The sequence below is a fragment of the Pelodiscus sinensis genome, chromosome 4 (assembly GCF_049634645.1).
Source record: "Pelodiscus sinensis isolate JC-2024 chromosome 4, ASM4963464v1, whole genome shotgun sequence".
NCBI lineage: Eukaryota > Metazoa > Chordata > Testudines > Trionychidae > Pelodiscus > Pelodiscus sinensis.
In genome coordinates, this window is record NC_134714.1 from 42,438,546 (window position 1) to 42,462,890 (window position 24,345).

The following is a 24,345-nucleotide window of genomic DNA, read 5'->3' on the forward strand; positions in this document are numbered from 1 at the left end:
AACTGAGTTTATTGAACAAAATGTGTGGGGGGGGGATGAACCTCTGTGAAGACTGGGAAAAGGAGGTGGGAGAATGGAGTGGGAAACCTGGGAGGAGGGAGCTGGAAGGGGGAAGCAAGGGGAAGAAGGAGGAGGGGAAGCTCAGGGCCCAGGATTGAGGGTCTCACTGGACCAACTTAATTTTCATGCAAACCTGCTCCTGGGTTCTCTTGTGGCCTTTGGTGGCCAGGTTTGCAGCTATCCTGCCATAGATGGCTGCATTCCTCCGTCTAGTGCGGAGATCATGGACGTTGGGGGCATCCCCCCCAAACCTGAATAAAGTCCATGATCTCCACCCAGGACTGGGAAGGCACCCGCCTTGTCCAGCCCCTGTCAGGCTCCTGGGAGCTGGCAGACTGCTCCTGGGGAGCGGTGGAGGGCTGGCTGCCAGTGGCTTACTGGCTCATGTGTTGGGGCCACTGGATCAGGGGCCCCGGTGGCCACTGCTGGCTCTGGGCTGGCAGGCTTGGAGCTGGCACAGGCACTGTGGCCAGAGTCTACCCCTTTAATAGCTCCGGGGCTGGGGGAGAGGAGAGAAAGTTTTCCTGGTTGTGCCCAGAGTGGCCACCAGGGCTCCCTGGGAAGGGCTGGAGGCCCCCTATTTTGAATTAAGTGTCTACACAGCACTTAATTTGAAATAGCTATTTCGAATTTGTTGTTACTCCTCGTAGAATGAGGTTTACCAAATTTGAATTAAGTGCTCCGCTATTTCGAATTAATTTCGAAATAGCGATTTGCATGTATAGACGCTATTAAAGTTAATTCAAAATAACAGCTGTTATTTCGAATTAACTTTGCTGTGTAGACATACCCTAAGTGCGAAACTGATTGTTCCTTCCTAAGTGCAGTACTTTGCATTTGTTCGTATTAAACGTCATCCTATTTACCTCAGACCATTTCTCCACTATGTCCAGATCATTTTGAATTTTGACCCTACCCTCCAAAATACACACAACTCCTTTGGGGTACTTGAGAAAAGTTTGGGGGGTACATCAACACAACTGAAAGTTGAAGAAAACTGAATTTTTGTTTTAAATTTTACTGCGTTTTATTATTTTTGTACTTTTTACACCCAAAAATTTCATCACCCGCTTAGCTACAATTAAGTTGTTTAAACAAATGTGTTGCAATGGTAGAAAAAAATGTGTGTATCTGAAAACTGTAGGTACTGAGGATACTTATAATTATTTTGGGGGGGAGGAAGGGGTACATTATAAAAAAAGGTTGAGAAACTGCTCTATGCCAATGGCTAAATTGTTCTTAAGGTGCTTGTAAGAACTAATTCCAACTGCCTGTGTATAACAAGAGCATTACAGTCCCAGATTCTTTATCTGGGAAGCTCAGCCCGGAAAAGTACAGTCCCTTAGTACAAGTTGAACCTCTCTAGTCCAGCACTCTCTGATCTAGCAACATCTGTAGTCCAACATGATTTTAGTTAGCTGGATGTCCAATTTTGTATGGCCAAGTTTCCTGTAGTCCCATAAGATTTGTTTATAGCCACCAGTGTTCTGTGCTGTTATTTACTCCTAAATGTCTTCTAAGAACCCAGTGAGCAGTGGAAGTGTTGGTAATACTGCTAGACAATATTGCCCTCCTGTGGCTCAGCAAATTCTCTGGTTTGGCACCGGTCAGATCCCAAGGATGCCAGACTAGAGAGGTTCAACCTGTACCACAGATGAGGAGGGGGAAAATGCTGTGGCAGTATGGCAAGAGTCAGTGACCTATGACAAGGGTTATTGTGGAACTCAGAACAGTATCTCTTTTAACTGGATTTGCTTTTTATCTGAGGTCTGGCCAGGCCAGAGAGGAAAGAGTGACTTCAGTGGTTCAAAGTATCAGAGAGGTAGCTGTGTTAGTCTGTATCTGCAAAAACAACAAGGAGTCCTGTAGCACCTTAGAGACTTAACAGATTTATTAGGGCAAATATCTTATGATATTGTTGTTTCAGTGATTCAGAAATTAAATAGCTGTATTTCCCTTCCAGTCCCTGTGCTGGGAAAAGTTCCTTCAGCTCACTGAAAGGTGGGGCTGGTTTGTTTGTTTGTTTGGGTTTTTATGCTTTCTCAAGCAGCAACTTCTTTCCTATGCGCCTCTCCTTTCTAATATATTTGCATAATTCTTGTGGAATAGATTTAACCCTAGAGGCAGTAGAGTTACACTGCAACCCAGACTACCAGAGACTTGGTTCTAGCCTCACTTGGGAAAGCTTTCAGTTTGAGATAGAGTTATGTGTATGGAGGATGGCAGAATGTTACCTGGATTTTATTACACATTTGGGCAAATGATTGAGCCACTTGCTTGACACTGATTGTACAGTACATTTGTTTACTCAAAATTCTGATTAAGGGAAAGGAATCTGGTAATATATAACTTTGTGAGTCTCTGTATCCCTTCAGAACTTCCATCAGAGAAAAGGGCTTGGAGGGAGAGAGACATTTCCAGCTGCCTATCAAAAACCTATTTTTAGCCATAGATGATGAGACTTTAATTAGAGCTTTGAATGTGATTGGAGGCCAAGAATGTTTTGTTACCCAAAATGTTTTGCCTTTTTTTTTTGTTTTTCCCTCAACAGGAAATACAGAAAAGGAGGGAGGCAGTATTAACAATTTAAGTTTCTAGAATGTCATCCATGCTTCAGGGTCCCTGAGTATAGATAGATAACATTACCTGAAGAAATTTAGCCACATGTAGAGTTGAACATGGTAGTTGTTTAACCACACATCAGCTGTACACATAATTTGTTAGGCCATAGAGTGAAAAAGAATCCCATCTCCAGTTGAAACAAAAACAGAGAAGCAAATGTAGTTAACTTGGAATTTGACTAGGTCAGTGGAATTAACACCTTTACATTTATGTGGGTTCCATGGGATGTTTGAGGCATTCAGGTGGCCATGGCTTTGGTTTAGTTTCTGATTCTTAAGGTTGCACAGCAGCATAGCATTAGCATGTAACCAGTGATTTGTTTAGAAGTCCATCTTCTGAATTTTTAGCAACACTTCCCAAAACGTATGCTTTCTTAGCTTGTGATCCATAGTATTAAACAGGAAAAGATTTAGAATTTATATAGTTTTATATTTAATTAGGTATTTTTAAAAAAGTACCGAGGAGTAGAGACTTTTTCCTGTATCCCAAGTTTTGGCTGAGCTATTCTTAGCACAGCTCACAAGAAGGTGGTGCAAAGACAGCTTTAAGCCATCTTTGCATCATCCTGCAGCTATCTGACTACCAGCAAATAGTCCCCAATGTAAACTAGAATAGCATCAGGGCTGCTGTGTTTTTAGGCTGCCTGCCAGTGCTTCACAGGGGCTAGTCCAGCTGCAGAAAATAACCAACTTATAAGGATGCTCTAGTTTGGTCCCCTTTATCTCCCTTTTCCCCAGCTACAACTCTTGCTCAGGAATCCAAAAGGAGCTGTAGGAAAAGAATGCTGTAGGAGCTACTACAGTATCTGTATGCCAACTAAGGATTTCTCTACCCTTAACTGGGAAAAGTTTAAGTAGCTTTTAGGACTCCTTTGCATTGACAGAGTGGCACAAAACAGCTTTAATGGACTGGAGGATCTGGCCCCAGATTGTGTGTGTGTGTGTGAGTATGCATGCACATGTGTGCACAATTTGTGTGGTGTCAGTGATCTTCTCTCACCTGCTTTAAGGATCAGTTTGTTGCCTGTCTAGGATCTTAAGCTTGCTTCTGAATAAAACAATCGGTGTGTATTTAATGGAGAAAATGGTGATTAAAATTCACAGCCCCACACCCCCAACATCCATGAATTACATACAGCAACAGGCTAGAGGGAAACATTCCAATTACTCTATGCACTAACGTATCCTGTTTGTGATCCTGTTTGTATCTTTGCAATATGTAGATGGCAGTGTCTGCTACAGCACAGAATATATTTGGTATCTAATTGTTACATAGATACCCACGTGATAGAAGAGTTAAAAATAAGACAGATATTTCTTTTTCTGTATCTGTGCATTTTGTATGAATGTACTTGACAGTTAGTCCTTGTGGATTTGTATGTGCGTGCATGCACATGTAAGCATGTCTGCACAGAGTTTACTTCATTCACTGCTGCAGTAACTCATTATTAAGAAATACCTTTAGTCATTATGTTGCACATATAAGGGATAAGAGTGTTGTGTTTGGCAGGGGTAGTGGTTTGTTTGTTTCACTGGGAAAATCTAGATCAAATTCCTAAAGTATTATTTATGCAAAAACTGTGAAAGTTCCCAGCTTGCAAATGAAGTAAAATCTTTACTGTTTACAATAAAACAGCTGCTGTCAGCATTTTTGTAAGCCTCAGACACCTTAGGTCTTCTATACTCAGCCTTACATCATAGCAGCTGCAATAATAAGAGGCTGAAAGAGGTCAGAAGAAGGCAGTTCAACTATACCACACCTTTGTTTAACAGTGTTTAGATGATAAAATATCTTCATTGCTGATTTTTTTAGCCTGACTAGACTCCACATAGAAGCTGAGTCTTCAAATCTATCTTGCCAAAATCACTCTAACACCAGCAATCTTAAAGACAGTCAGGACACGGACTCTTTATACATTTTCCCTAGAAATATTCTATAGATCCAGTTTATGTTCCAAGATTTTTCAAAGCTAAAGATAATTTTGATAACATAATTTTGTGCTATTGGCTTTTTAAAGGTATACAAATCCTAATTTTCATGGCAGAAATTTTCTAATTTATATTAACTGAGATACCCTTTTGAAATTATTGAACTATATTATTGAAATTATTGAATTATATATCCTGGAATGTATTTTGTCAAGATAACGAAGTCTCAACAGCATGAGAGGTGGCTACTGCACTCAACTCTTCAATCTTTGCTGAGAAGAGAGAGACTGTCATTTTTATGCTTTTATGTTTATAAAGCATGTGGGCTGAGGTTCTGTTTTGTATATATAGTGTACAAAAGTATGAAAGAAAAATTACGGTCATAAGTCAATTTAAGAACTTTTTAATAGGTTTGAAATTAAATGTCCTTGAACAATTGCTGAAGATGTGTGTGGATCAGCACATAAGTGAACGTGTACTCATTACTGTTTTATCACACTATCCAGAAATTTAGTACAATTTGTTATTTTTACTTTAAGAATGAAAATTCAGAAATAGAACTAAGAAAGAATTTAGGCTGGTATGGCTGCAAAGTCCTTGTCCAGATTTAGTGTCTTTTGTCTACCTCAGGGGGAGTGTGGCAGTATTTTATTAGGTTAAAATTACCTAGATCCATGGTGGTCACATGCAGAATAATATCTATAAAACTGTTTAGTTCCTGAGTACCAAATAGAGCCTGAGAAACTGAAAGCTTTTCTAGCCTTGGAGTTTCAGGGTGACGTCACCAACGTCTCAGTTGATATCACAGATTGCAGCAGTATGTTGCTACAGAAGAGAATGTCAAGGTTGGAATGCAATATGATGCTTAAATAAATTCCAGCTATAAGACTGTATCAAAATGACTTCTACAAGAAACCACAAAACAGGAAAGGAGAAAGGAAAAGAAACAGAGAAAAGAGCAGTGAGCTTTATAAATCGCATATAGACACATTCAGAACAAAAGTATATGCGGGAAATTGTTGGCTCTAACTTGTAAATGTTACATGAGTTACAATTATTATTATGAATTATTTGTGTTGTAGTAAAATGTAGAGCTCAAGTCAGAAAGAGGGCTTCATTGGCCTAGGCATCCTACAAACACATGGTGAGTTACATTCCCTGCCTCGAAGTGTTTCTAATCTAAATGTACAATGAACAGGCATAGGCACAGAATACACAAGCAAAGTATTTAGGTTGATGATAATTGCACATATTTCAGCTTTTTACCCCAAAACAAGCAACATACAAAGTGTGGAGAAGAGAGGAACAATCAAAATATTTACATTTTTAAAAAACATATATTTGTTACGTATATAAAAAGATACACAGAAAGTACCATGACATTTATTTTGTTATTATCAATGTTTATATATATTTATAAATAACTATACAGACACAAACTGTACATACTATAAGGTTGTACTCATCTTTCTTTAGGTTCCAGACTGGTAATGTATCTAAATCATGTTCAGCTTGGTTCTCCTGCCTTAAATATCACCAAAAGCCCATGCTAAAAATATGGCATTCTATTCTATCATACTGGTGGAGAGAATATATTCTAGTGCTCTCACTGTAGGTATAAATATGCCTGTCACATTGCAGAAAACAAATAACGGCAAAATGTATTTTTCTGCTATCGATCAGAAACTTAACAGCTAAAAGAACTGAAAAATAAGTGTATAACTAGAATCTTGTGAATAGGATACTGAAATTCTATATGCAGTTATCTTTCCAGCATTTCCTTCTTTTTCTTTTTCTATCCTGTTGACTGAAAAAAATTTAAGCAGCTGTTTCAGTGTATATCTTACTATCTCCATTTCCAGGTGAGTAAAGCAAACTGGTTTGCTTTAGCTGATTTTTAACATTAACAATATATGCCCTTCTGCTATTAGAGGAATGAAACAGGGTTGTAGATTTGAGCAGGGGGTGGATTTCTGAATAATCAGGAAATTCCAGTGAGAGCAACAGAATGTGTAGAGCAGGCTAGAATTACCATGACAACCCCGAGAGAATCAGGTAAAGAAATTACAGTTGAATTACAGTTAACTTCTCAAAATTATTTTGTAGCCATGCAGTTATGAAGAAATATCTCCTTTGACCTAACATTGCGTGGTGTGAGGTCTGGTGGAAGTGCAGCATTGCGTGCAATATTGGAATAGCTTCATAAATGTGAACAGGTAGCTGTTATGTAGATTTGCACATATGACCCTTTTTAGTCAAATTAAATATCAAATGTGAAAATCAATAAAAATTATAGCTGCCTTCAACATTGTTTTGTGTTTCGCTAAAAAGGAGTTCAGGCAATGTACTGACAGTATATGTATTGTATGTATTGTAAATACTTCCATGCGTGTTATGCCTGGAACAATCTCCTTGTTTTCCAAATGACCACCATCTTCATTCACATGTTTATTTCAGATACTCTGGTCTATGTACCTTTTTAACAATACATCCAAATATAAATTTAAAGGACCTATTGTTGGAAAGCTTATAGGAAAAATAGGTCTTAAGAAATGGCTAGAATGAAAATGGTGGTGACTTGAATAATCTCAAGCCAAAAGCTACATATTGGCCATCAATTGATTAACTATGTAATCTGTCAATTACACAGAGTTGTACCTCTGTACATAGTAAAATGGATGTATATCTGCCTAGATTGTAAATTCATGGAGCAGGGGTTCATTTTCTTTTGTTTGTTCGTGGTTTAACATGGTGATAATACTCAACAATTAATTAAAAAATAACACACACAGTTAGATACAGATATATTGATTTCCAAATTAGAGAGGCCAGACTGGGTTTTTTAAATTAAATATTCAAAACTGGAAATTTTAAAACAGATATTTGACAAAGCACAATGTTCCCCAAATAGTTTTGTTTCTGTTTTATTTAAAATATCAATGAAGATATGCTTTGTTGTTTACAGACTTGCCTTTTTTGTATACTGTGTTCACAGATGTATTCATATATTTGATCTTTATAAAAGTTGCATTTTATATCCCTTGTTTCATAGAAAGGTCTCACAAATATAAAAGATAACACTATATCGTACCATGAGATTATGTCATGCGTAGAATTCTCCTTATTTTAACAGACATGAATTTACCGTGTTTCAGCAAAATATCTTCAGAGGAGCTAATTTTATTGCTATGGCAGAAAAAGAGTAAAATGTTGAAAATGATATATAATAAAATGGATGTACATTGCTGGTTAAAATATATGACGTGTGTTTTTGTTTATCTATATATTGAGATATGCATCTAGTTCATCACCATACTCAAACTGTGTATAGCTGAGGGCTATATTTATTTTAATCTTGGAGACTGTGATGAGCTGAGCTTCACTTTCAGGGTTTATACTGTCACCAACATATCTTTAAAAAGTGTAGCTGTATAGCAGTATTTCATTTATTATGCATACATCAACCATACATGGAATCTACATAATGGGTCCAATCCTGCTGAGTGCTGCAACTCCCAATGACGTCAAGTAGATCTGATGGCATTTGGTAGCTTGCAGGATTGACTCTAAATTAACTCATACCTGCCAACATCTGAAAACTGCAAATGGGGATATTTACAGGAAAGAAAGAAGACAGCTGTTTAATTCTGTTGAGAAACATTGAAATGAAAGAGATTTCTGGTGGGAGAGAATGAGGGGAAAGGATTTCCTTCTCATTCTCTTTTCCTCCTCATGGCTCAAAAAATCCAAGCACAGATTTTCACAAATAGGTGTCATTGGCAGGTATATGTTGATGTTGTTCAAAATGGTTTGGAAGAGTGGTGTGCAATACCTCACCCTGTCCTTTCAAACCCTCACTCCCTGCTCTTCAAGAGTTAACCTTTTCTGGAACATTTATTTCACCAACTTAAAAAAAAAAAAAAACCCTGCAGAGCTGAGAGGCTGCAGATCACAAGGCCATTCTGATAGCCTCCTGTCCCCATGGCAACAGCAACGGCATTTATCAGTTCCTTATGAGAGCAGGCACAGCAAATCTGCATTGCACATGGCAGCCTTCCAGCCTTTCAAATGAAAGAGCACTTTGAACTGTTGCCAAGTGTGGAAGGAGCAGAGCTGTCAGGACTACTTAATGCTGGCAGTTTGTACTTGGGAGCCTTTCAGTTCCCAGAATCCTTCAGCTATGGCAGCCTGCCAGGTACTTAGCGGAAGCTAAAATCTAACCCACAGACCATTCACTGCAGTGCACTCAAAATTTTCCACATGTACCATGTCACAAGTGCAGACTGTACAATGAAAGCAAACGCCTGCTGCTTGGGATTCTGATTTTATTAATAACCTAGGAAAAAGCAATTGCAGATTAGTTGGCTGACAGCAGTACAGTGTAGCCACTGTTTATAACTCGGTATGAGCGTGTCTCAAATGTATATCTCACCCTTCAGAAATAGGTTCAGTTTCAGACAATGGAGACCGCACAGCACAAATTTTGCATTTGCTACTGGAGTGTAGGAAGATCAGCATTAGCAGAAAAAGGAATTTTGTTATTTACAATAGATTTTATATCTAGTGTCACCAAGTGCTGAACAGTGAGAGATGGAAAAGAAAAAAAGTTGAGTAGTGGAGGGTAGATATTTTCTACCCTTGCCTTCTGCATTTTGCTGACATGGTGAGAATCTTTCAAACCGGCTGATGAATGCAGCTGAGAGACATGGCTTTTGGTGGGCTTCCTTTCAATGGAGAGTTTTCATGAGAACTTTTATTGTTTTACATTACCCAAGGCACAAGGACTTCTATTGGCAGAAGAAACAAATTGGCACAGTTCTGTTTTTTTTTAATCTGCACTGAGATCAAGGGGATGGGCTTCATTTTCCAGCACTAGTCATAAGCCTTTAGCACAAATAGAATAAAAATTGTCTGTCACTCAGGCAGTTGGACAGGATTCAGGAAAACTATGTCTGGCACTAATTCCAAAGTGGAGGTTTGATTCAATCCACCACCATTAATTTCAGTAAACTGTTTTTACTCATCTATATCTCACTAGTCAAGAGTTGTTTATTACTTTTTATCACATTAATTTCTGTAGGAGAGTAATGCAAATTATTGTATATACAATATATATACTTTTTACCTTCCTGTTTTTCACCGTTCCTTTTTTAGTCTCATTTTTTTTTCTTATACTCCTGATTTAAAAAAAAAAACACATCTTACTAAATAGAAGACCTAATACTCAAAGTACCACATGTGGGAAAAAAAACAGATGAAAAGCCCAAGAGCAAACACATTTCCACAAATTTTGTAGCTTTACCATAGAACAAGGAAATTTGTGCTTCTTTCTCAGCTTGCAGTTATCTTGGGTTGCAGCTTGAAAACTTGCCTTCATTCATCTAATCAATACGGTCTAAAAGTAATACACCAAGACAGTGAATTTTGGCACTTGGTGTCCTTAGGAATTTTACTAACAGTATTTGCAAAAAAAGTAAATTTTATTTTTTCTGTCTTCCTCTCATACCTCATCTTGACAGACATCCACCCTCCCCACCCTTTGCTTATTCCCACTCTTGTCTTATGGCCCTAACATCCTTCTTTCAATAGCACAGTGTTAATCAGCATTTATACTGAGCTGGGGGAGGGGAAACAGTGGGAATGTTTCATTTCTCTCAAATGGCCTACTTCCAGGAGGAATAGGGAGGCTATATTTTATCCGATAGCTTATAAAGATTTGAGTTTTTTTGCTTGCTTGGTTGGTTTCTTCTTTTTCTAATTTGGCTTTCTCTCCTCCTTCCCACCTCCCACTTTTTTTTAAACAGTAAAGTTTTGTTCAATTCTCAAGTGTTATTAATCACCGGTGGAGGCCAAAAGCAGGGATATTTTTCTTGGCAGCATGTTTTGATAAACAATCTGTGTATGGGGTGAAGGGAAGGGGGGAAGACTATCTTGCTGTTAAAGCTAATGTTTGGCAGATTCTTAACTGTCACAAAAGTACAAGTGCCTATTGGTGGGAATAACCTTTAAAAAACAGAATGTACTAATTCAGTTGTTTCATTATTGCTGATTGTTCATGTCATCCCCAGGATGTAAGATAAATACATAATCAATGGATAAAATAAAAATAACAACAATGGAGGACCCAGCATTGGAACACTGTGCCTAAAATGGACCATCCAGCAATAATAATTTGCAGAGCAAACAGAATTAATTATAGGTGTCTGCTTTTGCATTGTAACATTTGGAACATGTTGATGACCAAAAATTTGTCATCACAGATTTTTTTTAAAATAATAAATACAGCTGAATGGAAACTGGTTGGAATAGATAGAGAAACTATGTATGCTTTCTGGGGAAGAAACTGGACTTATGCATGGTTTAGAAAAAGAAGTCATTTATTTTGTACATCCAGATTAGTGCTTAGCATCATCATTGGAAGCAACAGAGCTCATAGGTAGAGGAACCTACTAGTAAGCACTGGCCTGTATTACTAAATGTTACTATGTAAGCAACAGTGCAGAAAATGGTAATGTGATAAGAAAAAAGGTGGAGGAAAATCAGCAATCCCCCCCCCCCCCCCCCCCCCGAGATAGTGCATTGCAAGAAAATGTCACTAGAGAGAATGTGGCTATAAATTAAGAAGATCATTAGCACCATTTACAAAAATAAAAATTAAGGAATGAAAATCCCTACCTAGTAGACTGAAAAACAAGTTATTCATTTATCAAGAGGCCCCAGTAGCTGAAATATTTTAGCACAGGGAGTGTAATCTGATGAAAAGAGTTAACTGAAATGATAAATAGAAACACATAATTACTCTCTTTTTCTTAGCAACTAGTTGTTTTGACACTTCCTGGCAGCTTATAGAAGAATACACTGCTGTTTAACTTTTAATTTGACAAAATTCTGGAATTCCCTCCTAAAGCATTTGTGATTTGACTTCACTAACACTTCCTTGCTCAGTCTGACCTCTTTTCAGTGTTACTAGCATCATTACTTTAATGAAATTAGAGATTTTATTCTGCGTTATTTTTGTTTATATTTTACTATACAACGGTAATGTTGTGTAAATCACACTCCTGATCATTCTTTTTTTTTCCTGCTTTTTTTCCTTCAGCTATAGCGCCTATTTTGACCACTGAGAGACATGCCAGCTCTGTAGGTGAGCTCCTGCAGAGGGAATTTGCTTGTTTATAACAGCTGCATTATGTGCAAAAAATAAAAAAAATAAAATAAAATAAATAAATCACAATTGGGCAGAATATCAAGAAAGATTTAAAAATATCTCTCCACTATTTAGAGAAATAGATCTCTTATTCTAAAAGTGGGGTCCTAACTACAACTGCTGAAAACTTTGGTTTTGTACTATATTGTGCATCATTAACAGTGGTCTGGTGATCAACAATTAAAAATAATACTCTTGTTATGAGAGTAATACTAATTCCAGTATTTTGGAAGCTAATGCACAAGCATGGCAAGGAACAGAGACCAGTTAACTGGTTTTTAGCCAGGCACATATTAAATTTGTTTTTATGACTTCTTAATGGTGCTTATACTCTCTACTTCCTATATCTTCTAATTGCATTTAGAAAGGTGCCTGCTGTTTTGTATTCATACAGTTGTTATTTCTGCTGATCATTTTCTTCCTTCTCTGATGTTAAAGCTTCACCTGTACTCTTAATTAGTATTTTTGGTAAATAAAATAGGAATATAGTAAAAGGAGTTATTGATCTCAAAGGGTATGTCTAGACTACAGTGTTTTGTTGGAAAAACGGCCGTTTTTCTGACAAAACTTGAATTACGTCCATACTGCAGTTACATTCTTTCACAAGTAGATCAAAAGAACAGAGGACTTTTTCCACAATTGGTAATCCCCATTGTACAAGGAAGAACGCCTTTTTGTGAAAGAGCTCTTTCGCAAAAAAGCGTGTGTGGATGGGGAAGAAGGAGTTTTTTTAGAAGAAAAGGGAAGAGGAAAAAGCACAGGTGCCCTGGTGGCCATTCTATCCATAGCAATCACTGCTTACATACGAGATAGCATCCATACAGTCTGGATGCTATCTTTCGAAAAAGCACATCACTTTTTTGATGCGCTTTTGCAGTGTGGACGCTCTCTTTTGCAAGAAGTTTTTTCAGGAGATCTCTTCCGAAAAAAGCTTCTTGAGCAAGAAGCCTGTAGTCTAGATGTAGCCAAAAACCTGGTCTACCCTAGAGAGTTATTTCAAAATAACACCCCTTATTTCGAAATAACAAGCAGAGCATCCACACTACCAAGTCTGTTATTTTGAAATAAGGGTCTGGTAATTTCAAAATAATAACTACTGCTTTCCTTGTGGAATAAGCTTATTTAAAAATAGTTATTTTGGGAGTTATTACTTCAAAATAAGTTATTTCAAAATAATTTCCTAGTGTAGACATGCCCAAGCTGTAACATTTATTCTTAAACTAAAGAAAGGAAAATGACTTATACCTAGACTTTAGTAAGGCATTTGATACGGTCTCGCATGATATTCTTATTGATAAACTAGGCAAATATAACTTAGATAGGGCCACGATAAGGTGGGTGCATAATTGGCTGGATAACCGTAGTCAGAGAGTGGTTGTTAACGGTTCTAAATCCTGCTGGAAAGGGATAACAAGTGGAGTTCCTCAAGGGTCTGTTTTGGGACCCGTACTATTCAATATCTTCATCAATGATGTAGATATTGGGATTGAGAGTACGCTTATTAAGTTTGCAGATGATACCAAACTGGGTGGGGTTGCGACTTCTTTGGAAGATAGGGACATAATTCAAAATGACCTTAGCAAGTTAGAGAAATGGTCAGAGGTAAACAGGATGAGGTTTAATAAAGAGAAATGCAAAGTGCTCCACTTAGGAAGGAACAATCAGTTCCATACATACAAGATGGGAAGCGACTGTCTAGGAAGGAGCATGGCGGAAAGGGATCTAGGGGTCATAGTGGACCACAAGTTGAATATGAGTCAACAGTGTGATGCTGTTGCAAAAAAAGCAAATATGATTCTAGGTTGTATCAACAGGTGTGTTGTAAGCAAAACTCGTGAAGTCATTCTGCCGCTCTACTCTGCACTAGTTAGGCCTCAGCTGGAGTACTGTGTCCAGTTCTGGGCGCCACATTTCAAGAAAGATGTGGAGAAATTGGAAAGGGTACAGAGAAGAGTGACAAGAATGATTAAAGGTTTAGAGAACATGACCTATGAAGCCAGGCTTCATGAACTGGGCTTGTTTAGTTTGGAAAAAAGAAGATTAAGGGGGGACATGATAGCGGTTTTCAAATATCTAAAAGGGTGTCACAAGGAGGAAGGCGAAAATTTGTTCCTCTTGGTTTCTGAGGACAGGACAAGGAGTAATGGGCTTAAAGTGCAGCAGGGGAGGTTTAGATTGGACATTAGGAAAAAATTCCTAACTGTCAGGGTGGTCAAATATTGGAATAAATTGCCAAGGGAGGTGGTGGAATCTCCCTCTCTGGCGATATTTAAGAACAGGTTAGATAGACATCTGTCAGGGATGGTGTAGGTGGAGCTTGGTCCTGCCTTGAGGGCAGGGGGCTGGACTCGATGACCTCTCGAGGTCCCTTCCAGTCCTATGATTCTATGATTCTATGACACATTTTACTTCTGATAGTAAAAATTATATCCCCTAGTCTTTGAAGCTACTGGCAGGTCATAAACTTCAGGTAATCTAAACAGAATCTCTACAGCTGCATCTAACAGCAATTGATGATTTTGACTAGAAAGAAATATATATTTACGTATCAATTGTTTGCTGCTTTCTTGCAGCTAATCCTCCACCCTATTATTAAACAAGCTACTGTGGATTTTTTTTTCTGATTTTGTTTTTGTTTGAACCAAATCATTTACCTTAATTGTTTGGATGCCTTCCTTTCCTCCTCCAAACATCTCTCTATATATTAAAAAAGTTTTTCCTGCAGGATGACAGAATGATGTCATCATGTCACTCTGTGTTCTGCCTGCCTCTTCCCTCTCCCTCCCTCCAGCTTGAGCGTGACCTTGCTGCTTCCTGTCTCCACTTGGAATTGCTATTTTAAACTAAGCCCCTACTCACCTTCCTCCACCCCAACCCCACAGGGTTTTCAATGCCAAGAAACATGGCCCAGGAGCTAGTAGACCCCACATTGCAGTGGTAACAGCCTAGGGACTGGGGGGAGGGTACAGTGTTCAAGACAGCAGCCTGGGGACAGGCGGTAGGAGCAGGGCTCCCAGCCAGGCTTATGTTCCAGCAGACTTTTGGGGCTCCCTGCCACCAGACTCTTGGGGATTCGGAGCAAGGTGCTTGATTGCCCGAAGTCCAGTTGCCCCCGTGGAGAGTCACCCCCTCCCCAGTGGCTGCACTTACCGTGGCATCCAGAGCACCACTGAGCCGCCCAGGGGAGCTGCCACACCAACCTGTCTACTCCTTCCCTTCTGCTCCCTGCAAGTGGACAGGCAGCCTAGGCTCTGCGGGCAGGGCTAGGGCAGTGAGTAGCGCAGGCAGGATGATGGGGGGTGAGAGATTGGGACAGCAGCCCCCCAGGCTGCTGCTTTCTCCACCTCAGAAGGCTGCAGTGTCCCGGTGCACTGTGTGCAAACAGCACTAACTGCACCTTAGTGCACCCCACGCGGGGCCAATAGGCACCCCTGCATCTCCCTGGCTGCCAGGGTTAGAGCCAGGCCTGGTGCATGCCACAGCTGGGAGGGGGAGGTAGGGGTTGGGGGTGGAAAGAAAGGGCCCGTGCTGACGGCGGGTGGGAAGGAGAAGGGACCCATGCTGGTGTGGCTATTGCCCAGCCCTCTCCAGTGGGCGGGGGAGGGGGAGGACCTCGGATTGCCTTCCCCATGAGAGGGGGGTTGGCGAGTACAGTGAGCAGGGGGCACAGCACCCTAGTAATTTTAATTCCAGGATTATTTCAGAGATAAATAAACATCAGACTGGCATAAATCCACGACTAGTTAGAACTCCTATTGGCCGACCACTAGCTTGGTAAAGGACATGAAAGAAAGAAAGCAAGAAAGAAAGAAGTGACCAAAAAGTCTCAGTGTCCTTCCAGGACAAATACAGCAATGTATTTTATCTTTGTTTGTTACATTGCAACCATTCAATCTATTTTCCTTTAACAGACTAGATTGATACTGACAACCTATTCCCTTTGAAGGTGCCATGACTGTGGCATTTATTTGCATTTACATTGCAGTTTTCTTCTCCAATCAGTATTCCTGATTGCTGCTAGCTGTATTGTTGCTATGTTGGCATTTCATCCCTAAATGCGACTTGCATAATGGTACAGTACATGCCCATGACCCAAGTTTAAATAAAAGTTTAATCATTACGGAAAAACAAACGTATTTCCACAAATGTGTATCCCTTCATGTAAAAATAAAGGCAGTTCTGTCAGGTCACCAATGCTAATCTTCAGTTTCTTTCTAGTCACAAACTATAAAGGGAGTCAACATCACCTATAAATGGTTTTCTGACGCTAGATTGTATCTAAAATTATTATTTACGTCCTCTGTAACGACTGTTTTTGTGAGCCAAGGAGTCTGCCTGTTACTATGAGGTGAGTGTTATCAAAAAATGGCTTTATTGAAGGATTCAGTGGAGCGAGGAGCCAGGATGAGGGGCAGTTCAAACAGGAATGCCTTGTCATTTGTTGAGTGTATATAACCCTGGGAATGAAATACAGTCAGGATATCCTAGAGTTCTGCATTCCCAGACACTCCAGATAAAAGGGAAAGCTTCAGCTCTCTCAATTTGATTTTTTAAGGGAAAAGGTGACCTTTTCCCATAGCCCAGCTCTCCTCATATGAAAAGCAACATACAGCAGTAAAAAGGATAGAAGAGCTGACCTAGTATGAATCAGAGAGAACACATGATTGTTTAGTCAAGTGAAGTCATATTAATGTAGAAATCCTACAGCCGACACTAAATCATTGTGGTTGTAAGGAGACTTTCACGTTAACTAGCTTTCCAGCTGGCTTGGTTGAATTTTGCTTCTATGAAGTCTCTAACTTGTTCACAATTTGGATATGAAATTCCTAAGTGTGAAATCCACTTTCCCTTGAGATCCTGGTCTTCAGAAAATTTGCATAAAAGAGACTCAGATAATTCAAGGACTTTTATCTCTATCTGGTGCCTCTCTGAGCTTTCCCCTTTTTATAAATAAAATCACTTTGTCAGAAGTGAGTCTCTTATTATATTGTATTTACTCCTGCCACGTCTGTAACTTCATTATTGTGTGCATTTCTTCAAGCTTTCTCTTAAAAATAAGATAATATAAATATCAAATTATCACTGCCTTCTTCGTAGATTATCACCAGATATATTAAGATGTTTTAGACAATTAGACAGTAAATGGAGAAGTATTGGTGATTTGAAGGGCATGTATTTATTGGAAGAAATAACATCACTAAAGTTTGAAATATGAATAGAGTGCAATAAAATTGACAGATTTGCTAATACTGTATGCCTGTGCGTATATACAGTAATTCCTCACTTAACACTGTAGTCATGTTTCTGGAAAATACTACTTTAAGCAAAATGATGTTAAGCAAATACAGTTTCCTCATAAGAATTACTACAAATGACGGTGGGGCTAGGTTCCAGGGAAATTTGTTTTCAGCAGACAAAAGACAGTATATACATATACAATATAAGTTTTAGATAATGCTGTACACAGCAATGATGATTGTGAAGCTTGGTTAAGGTGGTGGAGTCCGAGAGTAGAATATTTCCCAGGGAATGTTTTACTACTAAATGATGAGCTAGCATTTGGCTGAGCCTTCAAGAGTTAACATGTTGTTGTTAATGTCCCCTCACATTCTACAGTACAGCATGGAGTAAGGCAGGAGGGAGGAAACACAATAGACAGCACAGCAGTGGCTACAAACACTTCCCTGCAGAAACTGAACATGATGATGAACTTACACTAGCCTGATGTAGTGCACCCTCTCTCCACCGAATGGCACATACGCGGCTGCACAGTGCCAAGAGGTATATGTGCGTGAGACAGAGGCACACATACTGTGTGTGGGAGAGACAGACAGATGCACACATTGTGTGTGTTTTTGAGGGGGCAGAGATGTGTATTGCTCCTTTAAGTACATTGCCCTTTTAAGTACTGTACTGTAGATCAGGAAGTTTAGACCTCTCTCAAGACTCTGTAGCTGTTTGTAACCTGCTTTGTGGAGATGGGGTACAGAGTAGAGGGGCTCAATGGGAGGACATCCTGACATCAGCATCCCTCTCCTTCCTCCTCCCTCCTCTTCCACCCCCATCCCTCACGAAAACAGGAGGCTCTCTAGAGCAGCTCCAAGGCAGAGGGCAGGAGCAACACAGTAGTGGCGGGGGGGGACGACACATACGCTGCTGCTGCCCAGACCCATAACTTACAGGGAGCTTAGGGGAGCTGAGGGGGTCTGCCAGCTCACCCAGGTTCTAAACCCCCACAAGGACAGGCTGCTTTTCCACAAAGTCCTGCAAATAGTGGACAAGCAGGAAGCTAAATGAGTTATAAGGGAGCATTGCACATGTTTAAACAAGCATGTGCTCTAATAGATAAACAATGGAACAATGAAACATTAACCGGGACAACCCTTAAGTGAGGAGTTAGTGTACAGGGAAAAGTGGAACTATGCCATAGAAATCAAAACTGCCTCAACAGGACAGAGAAAAATCAAATGCCATTTTTTCGCAGTTTTGCTTAATAAAGGAGAGAATTTAATACATGTAAACAAATAGGTTATCCAACATAGCCAGCTGTAATATCCTGCAGCTTCACCGAGTAACAATTTTCCCTGGTGAATATTGACTCACATTGGGCAGCTAGTTAGAGTGTATGAACTGGAATATGTGTGAGTGACGCAATGCTTTTAGCATATGCAGAGAAATACTTGCAAGTTTCTTAGTAATCAGATCCCAGCAGTGAAAGTTTGTTATTCTTTGGGAGTGGTCAGCAATTTCATTGTTTGCAAAAGAGAAAGTAACTGCAGTGAGAAAAATGGGTTATCCACAGCCCCTCCTTCTGAGCATGGTCATGGGTGTGCACAACAGGAAAAGGGGAGGGAAAGGTTCAATTTTCAGAATCAGTCTAGAAAGTAAAAGGTTTTTTCTGTAAATCAAATGAGCCCACAATTAATTTGCATTAATGGAGACTGCTTTGAATACTGCGCTTGTTACTCTTTTAATGCAAAGGTTTAAGGACTATTTAAAGTAAAATGAAAGCCTTGAATTCTCACAGCACTGGGGAAAGCCTATGTCTCTTCACATTAGTGAGATGATATCATGCAGATTACTCACCTGCTTGGGCTCTCTTACACCCGTGCACAATGCAAAGCGCGATGTTTCTCAGTTCAGTCATAACTGTCTTAACTATGGTTCATTTAATCATAACAAAAGTGGAAAAGTTCCTGATGTATTCATGGGATGATTGAACTTGTGTCATTTTGTCACCAGGCTCATTGAAAAAATGAAATCAGATAAAGGTTGCAAGCACGGTTAGTTTGGGTTCCCCTCCACATTTGCTTTAGCAGCCAAAGTGCATGTAAAACCCACCAAAGGACTTAGTGGCAGGAAGCTGTGCAACTGTCAGGGAAACTAAGTGGAGTGATTCGTAGTTAAACTCTTACAAACAAGACATTTGAACTTAGAAAGTCTAGCCACAGAAAAAAATTATGATTCTGCATGTGCTTCCTGGCTGCGTTTTCATTTTGGAGAAGCTGCCATGAGGGGTGGGGAGGAGGGAGAGGGAGCAATCGCGTGTTTAAGTTTCCAAACATAGCCCTTGGTATGCCTCTCCCTTTCATTTCCAGCGGTAACTTGCATCTCTTCAGCTGTTGTACACACAAAAAGGGAGGAAATAGGCAGAATGCCGAGCATGCGCAATGTCAGTGCAACAAGTGGGCTCCAGGTCCATAGACAGAGGAAGTGGGGGGAGGGGGAAGAAGCTGGTCAGTGCTGGAAAGGGGAACTGCAGAGGGAGGAGGGGAAGAAAGGGAGGGGGAAGAGGAGAGAGAGCATGGTGGTGACGTGAGGGCTCCACCCAGGTGGCATCGGAGCCGGGAAGAGAGAAGGGGGGGAGGAAAAGAGAGGGGGGAGTGCAGGGGGAGGAGGGGCACAGCCAGGCTTGGAACGCAGAGTAGCACACAGTGACACTCAGGATTCCAAATTCCAATTCCGAGGAGCGAACGAGGATGTGAGTGTGGAGCAGGCGGCGCCGCTCGCCATGCTGCTGCTGCCGTGAGGAGTCGCCGCCGCTGCCCTCGGGCTGCTCCCTCATTTTGTACGCTTTGCACTCGGGAAAGTCGCCAGGGCTCCTGGGACCAGACAGCTCCGTGTGGTCCCTGCTCTAATCAGCGGATCAGCAGGTAGCTGAGTTCGACCTCGTAAGGCATCAGCTGCGAGTAGAGAGGGGACCCCCATCTTCCATTGTACCTCCCCCTTCTCCTGGAGGAGGAGCAGCAGAAAGGAGCAGCGGAGAACAAGACAGCATAAGGAAACAGAAACGGCTAGAAGGAGACCCCGACTCCTATCGGAGCAGTAGAAGAGATCCCACACCGCACGGGGCAACAGTGTCAGCACCAGGTAGAAGAAGCCGAGTCCAGCAGTCACAGTGAGTGAAAAGCTAGACAACCCCTGCCCAAAGGGGCAATAGCACCAGGACTCAGAGCCCCCTCTTCAGTACCAGTAGGGGGTGGAAGAAGCAGCAATACCCTCTCCCACCCCCACCCCTTCCATAACAGCAGGCAGCTCCAGCAGCCAGCTTCACCATGTCTGCTGCACAGGTGTCCTCGTCTCGGAGACAGTCATGCTACCTGTGTGACCTACCCCGCATGCCCTGGGCCATGATCTGGGACTTCACTGAGCCTGTGTGCCGGGGCTGCGTGAACTATGAGGGTGCTGATCGCATCGAATTTGTGATTGAGACAGCCCGGCAGCTGAAACGGGCGCATGGCTGCTTCCAGGATGGCCGTTCCCCAGGACCCCCACCCCCTGTTGGGGTCAAGGCTGTACCACTCTCAGCCAAAGAAGCAGCGGCCCAACAGCAGCTCAACCATGTGGATGCTTCCTCTAAAGTAGCATCTGCTGGGCTTCCCCAGTCCAGCCTGGACCGCTATGGACTCAGTGCAGCTGCAGCCGAACAGCGCAGCCGCTTTGAATATCCACCGCCCCCAGGAAGCCTGGGCAGCAGCCACGCTGCTCGCCTGCCCAATGGATTGGGCGGCCCCAATGGTTTCCCCAAACCACCTGAGGATGGCCCCCCGGAGTTGAACCGCCAGAGCCCCAACTCATCCTCCTCTTCTTCCTCCTCCCGCCGTGGGGCACATGGGGGGCTGGTGCCTGGCCTTCCCCCAGGGGCTGGTGGGGCCCAGATGAATGTGCCGCCCAACCTCCTTCCACAGACTTTACTCAATGGTCCCACAGCTTCTGGTGTGGCGCTGCCTCCACCTCATGGGGGGCTGAGTGGCCGTGGTGGGGGACCCCAGGCCTCCTCTGCCTCCTCTCAAGGGGGCACGTGTGGCAGCGGGGGTGGCAGCAGCTCATCCTCTGAGGCCTGCGGTAAGCGCCCTGGCTCAGTGTCCAGCAGTGATCAGGAGCGGGAGCTAAAAGAGAAGCAGCGCAATGCAGAGGCTCTGGCCGAGCTGAGCGAGAGCCTGCGGAACCGGGCTGAGGAGTGGGCCAGCAAGCCCAAGATTGTGCGGGACACGCTGCTTACCCTGGCTGGCTGCACCCCCTATGAGGTCCGCTTCAAGAAGGACCATGCACTTCTCGGCCGCGTCTTTGCCTTCGATGCTGTCTCTAAGCCCGGCATGGACTATGAGCTGAAGCTCTTCATTGAGTATCCAAGCGGCTCAGGCACTGTCTTCTCCAGTGCCTCAGGGGTGGCCAAGCAGATGTATCAGGACTGTATGAAGGACTTTGGCCGCGGCCTCTCCTCCGGCTTCAAGTACCTGGAGTACGAGAAGAAACATGGCTCTGGTGACTGGCGGCTCCTTGGCGACCTGCTGCCTGAGTCTGTGCGTTTCTTCAAGGAGCTGGTGGGTGCAGACATGCTCCCCCAGCCCTACCTGGATGCCAGCTGCCCCATGCTCCCCACTGCCCTGGTGAGCCTGCCCCGGGGGGCAGCTGGAGTCGGAGGGGCACAGGGGGCTGGAGCTGCCTCAAGAGGCCCTGGGGGAGGTGGTGGTGGTGGGGGAATGCGCAAGAGGAAGGCATCCCCAGAGCCCTCGGATTCGGCTGAGGGAGCCCTAAAGCTGAGTGACGAGCAGCAGCGGCAGCAGTGGATGGCCAGCCAGAGTGAAGCGCTTAAACTCACCATGTCAGCTGGAGGCTTCGGGGCGGTGCATGGAGGGGGACCCCCGCCCCCACCCCCACCTCCTCTGGGACCTCACTCCAACCGGACCACCCCACCTGAGTCGGCCCCTCAGAATGGACAGTCCCCCATGGCTGCACTCATGTCAGTGGCTGATACACTAGGCAATGCCCATTCGCCTAAGGATGGCAGCTCAGTTCACTCCACCACTTCTACCCGCAGGAACAGCAGCAGCCCCGTGTCACCAGCCTCAGTGCCCGGCCAGCGTCGCTTGGCTTCCCGTAACGGGGACATGAACCTACAGGTGGCACCTCCTCCCCCTAATGCCCACCCTGGTATGGACCAAGTGCACCCCCAAAACATTCCAGATTCCCCCATGGCCAACAGCGGGCCCCTGTGCTGCACAATTTGCCATGAACGCTTGGAGGACACCCACTTTGTTCAGTGCCCATCTGTGCCCAGCCACAAGTTCTGCTTCCCTTGTTCCAGAGAGAGCATCAAGGCTCAAGGGGCAACTGGTGAGGTCTATTGCCCCAGTGGAGAAAAATGCCCCCTAGTAGGTTCCAATGTGCCTTGGGCATTTATGCAGGGTGAGATCGCTACCATTTTAGCTGGGGACGTTAAAGTGAAAAAGGAGAGAGACCCTTAAAGATAGGAAAGCAAACTCCTTCAGCCTCCTGAAGATGTAGAATTGTGAATATAACAAACTGCAAAAGTTAGTCTTATGTATAGACATTATTTTCGTCGTATGTTTCTATATTTTGAAACAAAGGTATGTACTCTTCTTCATTTGAAGGATAGAGCTGGTTTTTGTTAAACAGAATATACTATTGTTTGGTTACTACATAATATCTGTTCTCATTTCTTTGGCAGTGTGTTGGCTAGATACAAAGTTAATAGCCCTTAGCGATTACCTGCTGCTGGTGTGTATTTTTGTAAATGTATGCACTTCTTGAAAGAAGAAAAACAAAAAAATACAAAAAAATATTTTTTTTTGCCAAGGCCAGTGTTGATGCCTAAAAAAATTGCTACAAAAAATGGTGACAGCTTATCTTTTATGAACCCTGAGTGTTAGTCTTTCACTTTATTTCTTTTTTTGTTTTTTGTTTGCAAAACTGGGAGTGGTTTGGGGGGCGTTTTTTGTTGCAAGTTTGTAAGGAAAATGTTTCAGTTTATTTCTCTTGATCTGAACGTTTTTAATCTTCATGTGTTTTTTGTTTTTGCTTTATTGATGCACGGATGCTTTTGAACAGTAGAGCAAAATGCTGTACATGGAAAACATGCTCTGTTTGTCCTTTATACATTTCTGTAGTTAACAGAACACTGTAATGTGCCTTGGAGCTTAGTAAATTGTAATAAATTCAATTGATATTAATACTTCCTGAGTAGCAAGTTTTATTTTTCTCAAAGCTTGGGCAAGAGATGCAAAACATGTTGCCTTTTAAAAAGTCTGTTTATCCAAAAGCTTGCAATTCATTCTGATAATAGTGGCATTTGTATACACACTCCCATATATGTATGATGATGATGATATCAAACTTATCTAGATCTTGGCTCTGTGCCTGTTTACATTTCACCTTTAATGTTGCAGTAACAGTTGCTGACTAAGCATTTTCTGTTGACTGTTTCTGCATCTCATTTCCCCCCCTAAACCTTTTCCGCTGCAAAGTATTTTTTACATAAGATGCATTCTTTGCGTATATAATTTAATGAAGACTGAAATCTTAATTCAACCCTCTTTTATGCAAAAGTCTAGCATTGTGGTTAATAACTTTAGTCAATTAAAAACATGTTCATTGAAGCTTGGCAATGAAAATGGACTCTGGCTAATACACGATTATGTAATTGAGCTCAGCACAAAAAGGAGAGGTAACAATTTATGCAGTTGTGCTACACTTGAGTATAGCTAATGCCTCTAGTAACCGGATTTTTATTTTGTTTTGGTGAACATATTAAGTGAAAATTAAACTGATAGGCAGTTTAGGGTTTGTAGTGTCCCTCATCTCCACACCCTTCGGTGGAGAATGATTGTTCACTGCACTCCATTAAAATCTATTCTTACTGGCAATAGGAAAATGTGATTGTTCATATTATTAACTTTGTAAAGTGACATTTGCATTTTCTGGAGAAGAGGGGGTGGGACAGTAGAATACCTATTAGGTGGTCAACAGGCAAAGTAAATACACAGGCCTCTTACTGGCTAGAAAATACAAACAAACCTAGTGTGAACTTTGTCCTCTTTGTGAGAGAAATGGGAGGAAGGATAGAAAACCTTAAACAAAAACATCAGTATAAGTCCCTTTGCAGTATCATTAACAGAACAGAGAAGTGTCCCTAGGGCATTGTGTCATAGGTTGTGAGCAGCAGATTTCATTGGGGACCCTGGGGAAAAAAAACACTATGAGGTGAAGAGGCACTTTTAAAAGTCT

The 24,345-nt window shown here is 41.9% G+C and overlaps 1 protein-coding gene across 1 annotated transcript; it reads left to right on the forward strand.

The window, feature by feature from the left end:
* The first annotated feature begins 19,702 nt into the window (after nucleotides 1-19,702).
* Nucleotides 19,703-23,293, forward strand: IRF2BPL (interferon regulatory factor 2 binding protein like). Its single transcript, XM_006117791.4, has one exon. It carries the CDS (start codon nucleotides 20,373-20,375, stop codon nucleotides 22,563-22,565), a length of 2,193 nt encoding a protein of 730 aa, XP_006117853.2. The 5' UTR covers nucleotides 19,703-20,372; the 3' UTR covers nucleotides 22,566-23,293.
* Nucleotides 23,294-24,345: the final 1,052 nt, after the last annotated feature.